The sequence below is a fragment of the Lepisma saccharinum genome, chromosome 2, assembly GCF_977018435.1.
Source record: "Lepisma saccharinum chromosome 2, izLepSacc3.1, whole genome shotgun sequence".
In the NCBI taxonomy this organism is placed as follows: domain Eukaryota; kingdom Metazoa; phylum Arthropoda; class Insecta; order Zygentoma; family Lepismatidae; genus Lepisma; species Lepisma saccharinum.
Window position 1 is genome coordinate 14,020,258 of NC_139230.1, and position 15,296 is coordinate 14,035,553.

Consider the following 15,296-nt stretch of genomic DNA (forward strand, 5'->3'; position numbering starts at 1 on the left):
GGCATGGCGGAAAACGGCAGTTTGGGTGTGAGGCTTTTGGGTGTTAGGCCCAATATCAAACATGAGTGCAGGAAGCGTGCATGGGACGTAGCTTTGGTGTAGGAAACAATAAGAGATCGCAGGCGGTTCAGTTGATAGGAGTTATACGTGAAAGGATTCATACCAAATGTGGATAATAATGGATAAAAGCAAGGAGGGCCAAAAGGGCTAAGTAAAAATCAAATAAGGTAAAAGGAAACACTCACCGGACAGTAGAAAAATTCAAAATTTTCGCTAATTTATAGCATCATCGGTGTGAGAAGAAACAGAAGACGGAACCGGAAGTTGGGGTCCTGCAGAGTTGCCAGGTCCCCATTGAAGAAGAAGCGGTGCGTAGAACGAAAAAAACACTGTTTCGTCACCAGGCTTGTCGTAAACTGTGAGTGGGGAGGATGAGTTGGAAGGGAGGGCGGGAGGGTGGGTGAGGGTGGGCATTACTGGGTGGCCTTGTTCAGGCCAGGTGGAGTGGTTGCACTCATGGCCGATATATAGGCCCTCTCCCATCTTTTGCGAACAGAGGTGTTGGCTGGTTGGGGTAGGAGGTGGATGATCGCTACCCGGAAGCAGTCGTTGAAACTGATGTTGTGGTGGTTGGTGTGGACGGCGACAGTGAAGTCCAGGTTGTGGGTGGAGGAGCGGTGGTTATTGATGCGGAGGTTGAGGGCCGTTGATGTTTCCCCCAGGTAAAAATCACCACAGATGTTGCAGGTGAGGATGTAGATAAGGTTTGAGGCATGGCAGGTCCCTTTGGGATGGAGGGTAAATTTGCCAGTGGCCGTGTGCACCTGGAGGGTGTGAGAAGTGATGAGGATGGGACAGGTCTTGCACCTGGGTCGGTTGCATTTATGGGCAGGGGGGTGTTGGATGTGTGGTGAAGGAGTGTTGTGGACCAGGATGTTTTGGAGGTTAGGGGGGCGTTTGAAAACCACCCTGGGTTTGTCGGGAAATATGTTTTTGGTTTCGGGATCACTGTGGAGGATTGGGAGAAGAGAGTGCAGTGTGTGCCTGATTTTGTTGAGGTGGGGATGATATTGGGTGATGAGTGCAGGTGGGTTGGTGGCAGCAGGTTTCTTGGTGGTAGTGGTATGTGAGGCAGCTCGTGATATTTGCTTGGTGACCAGGATGGAGGGATATCCACGGTTAACCAGGGCCTGGTGTAGGCGGAGGTTATAATTCTGGCGGGAGGTGGGTGAAGAGTTCAGGCGCTGTCCCCTGAGGGCCAGAGAGAATGGAATTGCTTTTTTGGTGTGGAACGGGTGGGAGCTGGAGAAGTGTAGGTATTGCATGTGGTTGGTGGGTTTTATGTGGATGGAGGTAGTCAGGTGTCCTCCCTCGATGTGCACGTCCACATCCAGGAAGGTGATCTGGTTGGGGGAGTGTGTCCAGGTGAATTTTTAGGGAACGGAAGTGGTTAAGTTGGTCCAGGAAGGCTGACAAGGATGGTTCTCCATGTGTCCAGAGCATGAAGATGTCGTCGATGAAGCGGAGCCAGAGGAGGGGTTGGAGGGGTTGGGTAGCCAAAAACTCTTGCTCAAGTTGGCCCATGAAGAGGTTTGCATAGGATGGGGCCATTCTGGTACCCATGGCTGTACCTCGGATCTGTAGGAAATTTTGGTTTTCAAAGGTGAAGTTGTTACAAGTGAGGACAAGGTTGGCTAGGTGGGTCAGGAAGTTGGTGCTGCCCATTCCATTGCCAGTGATCTTAACATTAAACACCTCCAAAAACTCTCCAATCTCTGCCGTCAAGCTTTTCAGACTGGCTGCACCCTTCCCCTTCCACTGCCGCCCAATTTCAGTCCCACACCAACATGCCCACTATTACCCGACCCCCCTCTACCATTGCCCACCCCTCCCACACCACCACAGACCCCCCCTGAAAACCAAAACTGCACCTCCCATACATCGCACCTTGGGAAACAACCAGTCCACGGACAAACCCACCCCTACCAGATCCATGACCACCAATGACCCTAACCCACTCAAAAACAACCAGACTGTACTCAATTTATCCAGCCATAAACTGAGCACTGATGAAATAGCTGTTTTATCCAAAGGCCTCACCTTCTCCCCCACAACTCCCCCCAACCAATTCCGCCTACTTTTTGACATACACACATTTGCTCGCAGCCTCCGATGGCAACATTTCTGGGCCAAAAATCCCTCACTCCAAACCACTACCAGTGAAACCCACCCGAGCCTCCTTCAATTTAACCCCCCTCCTCCCAAGATCCACCCCCCCTGCCCACCAACCACCCCTTGGAAAGATACATCACTGCCGTCATTTCCACCACTCTCTGACAGCTCATTCTTAAATAACTTTCACAACCAACCTAACCTCAATCCCCCCCAACAGAAAGCTCTCAGAGACCTCCGCAACAACCACAACATCAAAATCCTCCCAGCTGACAAGGGGTCCACCACGGTGGTCTTGAACTCTCAAGACTACCTGGCGGAAGCCAACCGCCAGCTGGCTGACCCCTCCACCTACAAACCCACCACAGCTGACCTATCCGCCGAACACCTCACCAAAATCCGGGACTTCATCCACACCCGTGGCCCACCTGAAGGCCTAACAGCTCGTACCACCGCCATGTTAATACCCGACAATCCCCGCACCCCCACCTTCTATCTATTGCCCAAAATCCACAAACCTGGCAACCCTGGCAGACCCATTGTGTCCAGCTATAACTCACCTACAGAACGAATCTCAGCCTTTGTTGACTCCCATCTCCAGCCTCTTGTGAAAGCTCTGCCCTCCTACCTCCGTGACACCAACCACTTCCTCCAGAAAATCAGCACCCTCCCACCATTGCCCCCAAATACCATCCTTGCCACCATTGATGTCACTTCCCTCTACACCAACATACCTCACTCCCATGGCCTCCGCTCCATAGAATTCTATCTCAATAGCAGACCCAAACCTCACAACCCCAGCACCAACTTCCTGACCCACCTAGCCCACCTTGTCCTCACTTGTAACAACTTCACCTTTGAAAACCAAAATTTCCTACAGATCCGAGGTACAGCCATGGGTACCAGAATGGCCCCATCCTATGCAAACCTCTTCATGGGCCAACTTGAGCAAGAGTTTTTGGCTACCCAACCCCTCCAACCCCTCCTCTGGCTCCGCTTCATCGACGACATCTTCATGCTCTGGACACATGGAGAACCATCCTTGTCAGCCTTCCTGGACCAACTTAACCACTTCCGTTCCCTAAAATTCACCTGGACACACTCCCCCAACCAGATCACCTTCCTGGATGTGGACGTGCACATCGAGGGAGGACACCTGACTACCTCCATCCACATAAAACCCACCAACCACATGCAATACCTACACTTCTCCAGCTCCCACCCGTTCCACACCAAAAAAGCAATTCCATTCTCTCTGGCCCTCAGGGGACAGCGCCTGAACTCTTCACCCACCTCCCGCCAGAATTATAACCTCCGCCTACACCAGGCCCTGGTTAACCGTGGATATCCCTCCATCCTGGTCACCAAGCAAATATCACGAGCTGCCTCACATACCACTACCACCAAGAAACCTGCTGCCACCAACCCACCTGCACTCATCACCCAATATCATCCCCACCTCAACAAAATCAGGCACACACTGCACTCTCTTCTCCCAATCCTCCACAGTGATCCCGAAACCAAAAACATATTTCCCGACAAACCCAGGGTGGTTTTCAAACGCCCCCCTAACCTCCAAAACATCCTGGTCCACAACACTCCTTCACCACACATCCAACACCCCCCTGCCCATAAATGCAACCGACCCAGGTGCAAGACCTGTCCCATCCTCATCACTTCTCACACCCTCCAGGTGCACACGGCCACTGGCAAATTTACCCTCCATCCCAAAGGGACCTGCCATGCCTCAAACCTTATCTACATCCTCACCTGCAACATCTGTGGTGATTTTTACCTGGGGGAAACATCAACGGCCCTCAACCTCCGCATCAATAACCACCGCTCCTCCACCCACAACCTGGACTTCACTGTCGCCGTCCACACCAACCACCACAACATCAGTTTCAACGACTGCTTCCGGGTAGCGATCATCCACCTCCTACCCCAACCAGCCAACACCTCTGTTCGCAAAAGATGGGAGAGGGCCTATATATCGGCCATGAGTGCAACCACTCCACCTGGCCTGAACAAGGCCACCCAGTAATGCCCACCCTCACCCACCCTCCCGCCCTCCCTCCCAACTCATCCTCCCCACTCACAGTTTACGACAAGCCTGGTGACGAAACAGTGTTTTTTTCGTTCTACGCACCGCTTCTTCTTCAATGGGGACCTGGCAACTCTGCAGGACCCCAACTTCCGGTTCCGTCTTCTGTTTCTTCTCACACCGATGATGCTATAAATTAGCGAAAATTTTGAATTTTTCTACTGTCCGGTGAGTGTTTCCTTTTACCTTATTTGATTTTTACTTAGCCCTTTTGGCCCTCCTTGCTTTTATCCATTATTATCCACATTTGGTATGAATCCTTTCACGTATAACTCCTATCAACTGAACCGCCTGCGATCTCTTATTGTTTCCTACACCAAAGCTACGTCCCATGCACGCTTCCTGCACTCATGTTTGATATTGGGCCTAACACCCAAAAGCCTCACACCCAAACTGCCGTTTTCCGCCATGCCCCCAAGCATAAAACCCACGATTTTCCCACTCGCGAGAAATTTCGCTATTGAACTGACCCACGCCATGTACCGATCCCAGCTAAATCGCACCCGAGAACTGTCCATTTCTATTCAATCCCTTACCAAAATCCTGTTGCTGACCCCAGGTAACCACCATCACAAAATAGACTCCTTCTGGCACACCGCCCATTCCATTGCCAGTGATCTTAACATTAAACACCTCCAAAAACTCTCCAATCTCTGCCGTCAAGCTTTTCAGACTGGCTGCACCCTTCCCCTTCCACTGCCGCCCAATTTCAGTCCCACACCAACATGCCCACTATTACCCGACCCCCCTCTACCATTGCCCACCCCTCCCACACCACCACAGACCCCCCCTGAAAACCAAAACTGCACTCCCATACATCGCACCTTGGGAAACAACCAGTCCACGGACAAACCCACCCCTACCAGATCCATGACCACCAATGACCCTAACCCACTCAAAAACAACCAGACTGTACTCAATTTATCCAGCCATAAACTGAGCACTGATGAAATAGCTGTTTTATCCAAAGGCCTCACCTTCTCCCCCACAACTCCCCCCAACCAATTCCGCCTACTTTTTGACATACACACATTTGCTCGCAGCCTCCGATGGCAACATTTCTGGGCCAAAAATCCCTCACTCCAAACCACTACCAGTGAAACCCACCCGAGCCTCCTTCAATTTAACCCCCCCTCCTCCCAAGATCCACCCCCCCTGCCCACCAACCACCCCTTGGAAAGATACATCACTGCCGTCATTTCCACCACCTCTGACAGCTCATTCTTAAATAACTTTCACAACCAACCTAACCTCAATCCCCCCCAACAGAAAGCTCTCAGAGACCTCCGCAACAACCACAACATCAAAATCCTCCCAGCTGACAAGGGGTCCACCACGGTGGTCTTGAACTCTCAAGACTACCTGGCGGAAGCCAACCGCCAGCTGGCTGACCCCTCCACCTACAAACCCACCACAGCTGACCTATCCGCCGAACACCTCACCAAAATCCGGGACTTCATCCACACCCGTGGCCCACCTGAAGGCCTAACAGCTCGTACCACCGCCATGTTAATACCCGACAATCCCCGCACCCCCACCTTCTATCTATTGCCCAAAATCCACAAACCTGGCAACCCTGGCAGACCCATTGTGTCCAGCTATAACTCACCTACAGAACGAATCTCAGCCTTTGTTGACTCCCATCTCCAGCCTCTTGTGAAAGCTCTGCCCTCCTACCTCCGTGACACCAACCACTTCCTCCAGAAAATCAGCACCCTCCCACCATTGCCCCCAAATACCATCCTTGCCACCATTGATGTCACTTCCCTCTACACCAACATACCTCACTCCCATGGCCTCCGCTCCATAGAATTCTATCTCAATAGCAGACCCAAACCTCACAACCCCAGCACCAACTTCCTGACCCACCTAGCCCACCTTGTCCTCACTTGTAACAACTTCACCTTTGAAAACCAAAATTTCCTACAGATCCGAGGTACAGCCATGGGTACCAGAATGGCCCCATCCTATGCAAACCTCTTCATGGGCCAACTTGAGCAAGAGTTTTTGGCTACCCAACCCCTCCAACCCCTCCTCTGGCTCCGCTTCATCGACGACATCTTCATGCTCTGGACACATGGAGAACCATCCTTGTCAGCCTTCCTGGACCAACTTAACCACTTCCGTTCCCTAAAATTCACCTGGACACACTCCCCCAACCAGATCACCTTCCTGGATGTGGACGTGCACATCGAGGGAGGACACCTGACTACCTCCATCCACATAAAACCCACCAACCACATGCAATACCTACACTTCTCCAGCTCCCACCCGTTCCACACCAAAAAAGCAATTCCATTCTCTCTGGCCCTCAGGGGACAGCGCCTGAACTCTTCACCCACCTCCCGCCAGAATTATAACCTCCGCCTACACCAGGCCCTGGTTAACCGTGGATATCCCTCCATCCTGGTCACCAAGCAAATATCACGAGCTGCCTCACATACCACTACCACCAAGAAACCTGCTGCCACCAACCCACCTGCACTCATCACCCAATATCATCCCCACCTCAACAAAATCAGGCACACACTGCACTCTCTTCTCCCAATCCTCCACAGTGATCCCGAAACCAAAAACATATTTCCCGACAAACCCAGGGTGGTTTTCAAACGCCCCCCTAACCTCCAAAACATCCTGGTCCACAACACTCCTTCACCACACATCCAACACCCCCCTGCCCATAAATGCAACCGACCCAGGTGCAAGACCTGTCCCATCCTCATCACTTCTCACACCCTCCAGGTGCACACGGCCACTGGCAAATTTACCCTCCATCCCAAAGGGACCTGCCATGCCTCAAACCTTATCTACATCCTCACCTGCAACATCTGTGGTGATTTTTACCTGGGGGAAACATCAACGGCCCTCAACCTCCGCATCAATAACCACCGCTCCTCCACCCACAACCTGGACTTCACTGTCGCCGTCCACACCAACCACCACAACATCAGTTTCAACGACTGCTTCCGGGTAGCGATCATCCACCTCCTACCCCAACCAGCCAACACCTCTGTTCGCAAAAGATGGGAGAGGGCCTATATATCGGCCATGAGTGCAACCACTCCACCTGGCCTGAACAAGGCCACCCAGTAATGCCCACCCTCACCCACCCTCCCGCCCTCCCTCCCAACTCATCCTCCCCACTCACAGTTTACGACAAGCCTGGTGACGAAACAGTGTTTTTTTCGTTCTACGCACCGCTTCTTCTTCAATGGGGACCTGGCAACTCTGCAGGACCCCAACTTCCGGTTCCGTCTTCTGTTTCTTCTCACACCGATGATGCTATAAATTAGCGAAAATTTTGAATTTTTCTACTGTCCGGTGAGTGTTTCCTTTTACCTTATTTGATTTTTACTTAGCCCTTTTGGCCCTCCTTGCTTTTATCCATTATATATATATATATATATATATATATATACATACATACACACACCGCGTGAGGCACCTAAAAGTACCACCTGAAATAGCGAAGAAACCAGAAACAGTAGTGATGTGAGGTTTGCGGGAAACAATAATATCAAATTGGGCTCGTAACTCAGAGGTATGGGGTGGGTCGAAAAATATCGACAAATGGGGCATATGGAGCAAAGTCATATTTTTTTAAATGGGACGATATACAATAACATGCATAATATAAAAGAGCACACGCAGAGAAACACACCACCATTGGTCTCATGCATCTACTGCACATAGGAACGAAGATATGGCCATGTGAAAATATGTAAACAAACTAACAAGTGGCCCACTTGACCGTCAGTACCACGGCATGTACAAGTATGAGATGTCGGAAGCCATTGGACAAGATGAAGACAGAACGTGTTAAAGGAAGAAAAAATACAGTAGACATCGTCAGCACCATGTATTTGACAGTGTTACAGCATAATGAAAATGACCATGACAGTATGTCGAAGAACCACTGTGTAAGAAGCGAAAACCTGTCAAAGTGTGTGTTCAAAGTGGTGGCCGTCAGCTGCGATACTGGCAACGAGGCGCCCACGCAAAGATCGTTGCACAGAATGTAGCATCTCGTAGGGAATGTCCCTACAGGCCGCAGTAATGCGGTGTTGCATATCCTCTGGAGTTGTTGGCACATCCCGGTAGACAATGTCCTTCAGCTTTCCCCACAGGAAAAAGTCTAACGGTGTCAAATCTGGGGAACGAAACGGCCATTTGACAGGCCCTCCATGTCCAATCCAACGATTTGGAAATGTATTTTTCACACATGCTGTAGCGCGTCTTGCACTGTGAGCTGGGCACCCGTCATGTTGGGACCACATTTCCCTCCTTGTCTGAAGTGGTATGTCCTCCAATAGTACAGGCAGTTCATGTTGTAAAAATTGTATGTATCGGTCAGCATTCAGTGTCCCTTGTATAAAAAAAAGGGCCAATGAAATGTTCACCCACTATACCACACCACACGTTCACACTCCATGGGCGCTGGCGTTCCACTTGGCGAAGCCAATGTGGATTTGTCACCGACCAATAGTGCATGTTCCTTAGGTTGACATTTCCATGATTGGTAAAAGTTGCCTCGTCAGTGAAGAGGATACGTGACAAATCAGGTGTGTCGTGTCGTAACAACCATGTGCAAAACCGAACACGGTCCACAAAATCATTCCCGTGAAGTTCCTGATGGAGGGAGATATGATATGGGTGAAACTTGTGTGTGTGCAGAATGCACAATACACTTCGCTGACTCATCCCAGCATCCCTGGCAATTTCACGGGAGCTAACGTGCGGATTCACAGCAACAGCGGTGAGAACATTTGTTGCACCTGCCTCACCTGTAGTTGGATTGTTCCGCACACGTGCTCGTGGTGTTACACTTCCGGTGTCTCTTAATTTAATAAATAACTTACCAAACAGACGTCGAGATGGCTGTCGTCTGTCAGGATATATCTTTGCGTACACACGGTAGTCTTCTGAGGCATTCTTTCGGCATTCCCCATAAATCAGGATCATGTCCGCTTTTTCTATGTTTGTGAACACCATAATCTTCGCTCTTTCCACTACGACTGCTTGCTATGAACTAACACGATCTCGTGGACCTGCTATCAAAACTTGCTCTGCGTAAAGGCAGTTCTGTCAGGCACCTGAGAAGTCTTACATGCCGTGGTACTGACGGTCAAGTGGGCCACTTGTTAGTTTGTTTACATATTTTCACATGGCCATATCTTCGTTCCTATGTGCAGTAGATGCATGAAACCAACGGCGTTGTGTTTCTCTGCGTGTGCTCTTTTATATTATGCATGTTATTGCATATCATTCCATTTGAAAAAATATAACTTTGCTCCAGATGCCCCATTTGTCGATATTTTTCGACCCACCCCATACCTCCGATTTACGAGCCCCATTTGATATTATTGTTTCCCGCAAACCTCACATCGCTACTGTTTCTGGTTTCTTCGCTATTTCAGGTGGTACTTTCAGGTGCCTCACGCGGTGTGTATATATATATATATAATATATTTGTTTGTATCAAATCTAGTGTTTTTCTGTTGAGATTTTTTAAATTGTTAATAGAATGCAAATTATAAATTGGAGAAATTATATAAATTCTTGTAACAAGGCCCACCATCCTGTATGGTATAGTTGGAGTCTACAATTTGTGGTAGATTAATTACAGTAATGTTGTTATTGTGCAATTCTTCATGGTCTTCAAACAAATTATGGAATGATGTGTAATCATTGATAATTGAAGAGGGTGTGAAATATTCAGCAATTACATAATCAATTATTTATTTACTTTTTGTAAATTTAGTTATATTTAAATATAAATATACAGTGGAACCCTGATTTTTTTCCTGGTTTTACATTTTCCTGCATTTTAACTTTTTTCAGCTTGACCCCAGAAAAACGTAAAATCAAGGTTCCACTGTATCTAATATTGTCTAAAATAATATCAGATCTTATGTTTTCCTTTTTTTTCAACATGGCATGTCAGAATATGTTACATTTATCATCAATGGCCTGGATGCAGATGGAAAGTGATTCCAGTGAGTGTATGTCAACAATTGCCATCACAGCAATATCTAGAGAAACATTCAATATTTTTATTTTTACAGCTAAATCAAGATGATTCATCTTCCAGCTCACCCAGTGATACTGAACGTGGAATGGCCAAAAACTTGCAGTTGGAAAATTTGGGGAATGTAAAAATCTTATCCTACAATAGCCGTCCAGAAGTACCACGGGTAAAGTTAAAATTTACATATTTAATTATTAATGTCTGCATAAGCTGACATTTTTTTCCTGTGTACATTCTTTTTCTTTTTGCTGCTTGTGAACTTGCTTAAAGCAGAACATGTGGCAAAAAGTTTTACACATTGTCTTCAGAAAGCTTTTCTCCATCTCCTACATCCCATTCTTATTTATAAAGATTTTGAATAGGGTCCTGTATGATTTCATGTGTGACTAAATATATATAACTTTTTTTTTTTGAAAGCCTAAAAGTGATGTAAATAAAAAATTCACAAGGTATCATAATCTTGGTCTGTTTTCTTGGACAAGGTTTTTAAAAAGTGTACAAAAACCATTATAATGCTTATAATGTTTAGTGATGTCAAGTAATGCTAGCTGTTCTAATTTACAGGGCCACCAGAATCGACTGGTAGAGTTGTACAGTGCCCATAAAACTAATTTCACCAACAAGCATCCTACAAGATATATTCCTTCTGTACCAGAAAGGATCTTAGATGCACCAGATATAGTCAATGACTACTGTAAGTGTTTTTGCCATAAATTTCACATTTATGCCTACGTTATAAATAAATCTGTGGGCTGAACTTTAATGTAAGCAGTATATTTATTATTTTCACTACACAAGGCTGTAAGGTAGCAACACCAAGGCCAAAAAGAGATGCAACAGATAGAGTAAGCACTATACTACGACTGGAATAAATTCAGTGTAGGAATGTATGCTTAAACCGATGAAAAAACAAACATTATTTAGAGGAAAACTACTGACAGAATGGGTATTTGCCTCACAAGACTAGTATATCCAACAATAAATAGTTGATTAATGTAAGAATAAGTAATGATCCTTCCGTTTTGACATCTTAACCCATAATTCATTCTAATGAGTTCATGATTCATTTTTCCACAAACTTTTTGTTCATGATCAATTTCGCCACCTGTCTGGTGGCTTCGTGAGGCATGTACATGGCTGATCGCGAACAAAAAGTGTGCAGAAAAATGAAACATGAACTCATTAGTATGAATTGTCTATCTCCGCGTAACTGCCAAACCGATATCTTTAGATTCAATCTTAACCCATTCAGCATGGATAACATATGTTAATGTTTTCTCATGTAACCAACATGTTTGTTAGTTTTGGGGTGCTTATGGAAATATGTACATGTTTCTACATTGTTGGCTGCTTGTTTTGCACAAAGGTTTGGCATTTCAGTTCATAACTTGCTCACTTGACGGCAGCACAATTGGTGTTTCTTTGTCTTTCTGGTGTGTGTGCTGTTCATTTGCTCATTTGATACTATGGCTGGGATATGAGTTAATTTTTTGCTATTTCTACATGTATTGAAATTGTTTTAAGTTTCCCTAACTGATGGAATTGTATTTCAGAATGAATATACAGTGGAACGCTGATTTTACGTTCCTGAATTTTAAATTTCATTTTTTTTCCACATTATACATTCAATCTTGATGGTCCCAACATAGGGTGACCATATGTCCCATTTTGACTGGGACAGTCCCGTTCCAGAGGCATGTCCCAGTTGTCCCATCGAAATTATTCAAAAAACACTATTTGTCTCATTTTGAAAACCAAATTTAGATTTGAAAAACATTTCATACTAAGAAAAATGTTGATGGAATTCTTAGCATGGCAAACAGCTGGACTCTGTTTCATGCACTTCATAACAATGAAAATATTCCATTGTAGTTGAGAATGTACGAGCAGACAGCAGTTTACTGTTTAAGTTACATAGCTCATGTCCCAAGTTGTATTGCCTTGTGTGTGTTCCATTATTTGTAGTGGAATGAATAACATGGCCAAGAGTGGAAGTGTAGTCACTGGCGTACGCAGGGCTTTTTTTTTGGGTGGGGCTGAAATTGTAAAGGTGGATAGATAGATGCTTTTTTGCTGAAGGCGTTGTATACACAATAAGTTATTTCATATTTTTAGACTTTTCCTGGCTCAAAATTGTAATCGGGGGGGGGGGGGATATTTTAAAGGGGCTTTGCATTTACCACTCTGGTTTTTGCCCAAGTTCTTCACTGATTTTATTTGAAAATATTGATTTTCTCAAAATTTCGGAAGGGGCTGTACCCCTTTCAGCTCCCCACCCTCTGCGTGCACCAGTGTATGTAGTGTCAATAGGGACCTGCAATTAGAATTTAAATTCTTTTTTCTTGACACAAATCATTTATTGTTTATGATGTATCATTTATGTGATCCCTACTTAAATAAATAATTATAATTCGTTAATAGATATAATTAGACCTAACAGATTTTTCAGCAAAGTGGGGGGGGGGAGGCAAAGTGACTTCCTTGGGATGTTCTTTTTTAGGGTCAAGTATTATGGTCACCGTATCTCAACATAGCAAAATGTTAAAAATAATTTCCTCGATTTTATATTTTCCCAAGTTTTAAGTTTTTCAGCTTGCTTCCCTGAAAAACGTAAAATCAGTGTTCCACTGTATGTGTATTGTGTTGTACAGTTAAGACTTCTGGGTTTAACAAACCCATTGATTTTCAATCAAATCATTACAACCCAGAAATGGTGAGCACTGTACCTTTCCCTCACAAAGATAATTCAAATTTTGCAACTAAGGTTTCCATCAAAAAAATCTTAACAAATAATATTTTAATAATTTATTTGTGTACTAAAATATATAGTAGTGTGATGTCATATTTTTTGTTAAATTTCTTCAATTCGTATAGTTTGATTGGCTTTCTTGTTTAATTTCAAAAGAATTGAATGATTTGAATTAGAGATGGAGAGGATGTTTTTTTTTTGTTGTTTTTTTGTAAGGAAGTGCAGTTCACATTGAAGGCTTCAGGAAAGGAAAGAAACTGAAAATCACTGAAACTTGAAGAGACTATAATATTGAAACCAGAGAAGTTAAATAATGTTATTTGAATGTACCAAGTTTCTTCAAAATCTGAGACTATGGGTCGTAAGCACAGCGTGCCACAATGTGAGGAGTCCCGGGTTCAAATCCTGGCCTGGGAATGGGTGTTCTTTATGAGTGATCCTTTGTCAGATCATCACTCCTCCTCATCTTTGCTATTAGCTTAAAGTGGTAGAGAATCTAAGTAAAATAAACCAAGTCAATCAATCAACCAAGGGGAAAATGTAATTGATTACTGTGATTATTTGGACTTATAAAGCTCTAATTGATTCCTATGATTACTGCATTTAGACTTAATATCAATAGTGTTCATGCAGTTGAGTAACGCAAGAAAAAAATTTATTTTTAGATCTGAACTTGTTAGATTGGCATTCAAATAACACTTTGGCAGTGGCACTTGGCTGTACTCTCTATCTATGGAATGCAGGGACAGGTGAAATTGAACAGCTCTTCAGTATACATGAGAGTGAGTATATTTGCTCGGTGGGATGGATGCAACAAGGATTTCATCTTGCTGTGGGTTCAAGCACAGGCTCAATTCAGGTATGTGTACTTATTGAACACTCTCTTTCCAATCTACATAGTTGTAATATTACTTTTTACTGTTCACTGTACTCAGAGCAAGGCTGAGATTGAAAAATATTAAAATAAAAGTCAAGGTACTAGAACAATCAGAAGAAACTAGACATCAAATATTGTTGATTTATAGACTTAAATTTCATGTGGTAAAATGAGTTAGACATTTTTACAGAACAGCTTTCTAAAATTTGCCTAAATTGACAAAAAATGTCTATTTGGTTTATCAGCAGGATAAACTTTTCAGGGTTATCAGTTATTATTTGTAGTCACATATCAGACTTTATAGTAGTGTCGGGGTATAAGGGGCAACCTTCTGCTTAGGTGCCCAAAAGTCAACCTCACTTCCACATAGTGCACCCTGGACTGCATTTTGCAGACTAACGAGGCTCTGGCGACTGGCACTATAGCCAACATAATTCTGTGTGTTGTCCTGTATTTTGTCTTTGTGTGTGCTGAGTGCCCCTTTACAGCCTCAGCTTTTAACCGGACAGAATGTTTTAATGTTTCAGCTAGTGTCATTAAGTTATTTTAGTTATGGCACAATTGTGTTCTCATATATGTTTTGGATAAGGTAAGGGGCTGGACCCCGTATAACGTGACTGGTGCAAAATAGCCTTTAAGTGCTGATGCACCCAATATTATAAATGCAAATATAGTATTGTCAAAAAATTCTGAGGAATGCTGTATTTACGTGTGTGTAATGCACGTTCATGTATACTGCGCACTCTGATATTTTATGGGGAAAAGTGACAAACAATTCTCATATGTAATGCGCAGTATAATCCAGTTTCAAGAAATGGCTTTCTTAGTTGTAGGTCATAAAGCTATAGTTATGCTGATCAAGAGTCAATGACATAGCTATTCAATGAATCACTTGTTGCTATGTGGAAGAATATCACTTGTGTATGCCATGAGTCACCAACCCACACCACCTCCCTCCCCTCCCCTCTCCCTCCACTGTGTTTAGCATCCCAAAGCTTTCACTCTTCAACCACCTTATTTATTCTGTAATAGTAGACAGCGAGATCAAAATTATTTTGTGGATTTGCAGTCCTCTGGAAGATATTTTCTATTATTTCTCACCCAGCAAATACCACTGATACACATCCCATGTGATGAGAGGTGCATTCTCGAGTTCTACCAGAATGGCACTGCTTTTCTTGGTGTTGCAGAACATTACATTATAAAGTGAAAAATTGTGGGAAATAGCCTTCAAGTTTTTATGTGGTTTTGCTCATTCCTTCTTTACTTTTACCAAGAAAACAGCTTCGTGGATAAAAGTGAGTACTAGTTTCTCCATATTTATATACTACCGTGTGTCTCTTTTCCTAATTATGAAAAACTTCAA

General features: G+C 44.7%; 1 protein-coding gene across 1 annotated transcript in view; it reads left to right on the forward strand.

Annotated features, from left to right (window-relative positions):
* Positions 1-15,296, forward strand: part of LOC145984366 (cell division cycle protein 20 homolog) — a 48,382-nt gene that overhangs the window by 20,158 nt on the left and 12,928 nt on the right. The window contains exons 5-7 of the mRNA XM_083118025.1: positions 10,342-10,470; positions 10,869-10,998; positions 13,719-13,912. Coding sequence (XP_082974151.1) covers positions 10,342-10,470; positions 10,869-10,998; positions 13,719-13,912 — 453 coding nt within the window. The remainder of the gene's footprint in view (positions 1-10,341; positions 10,471-10,868; positions 10,999-13,718; positions 13,913-15,296) is intronic.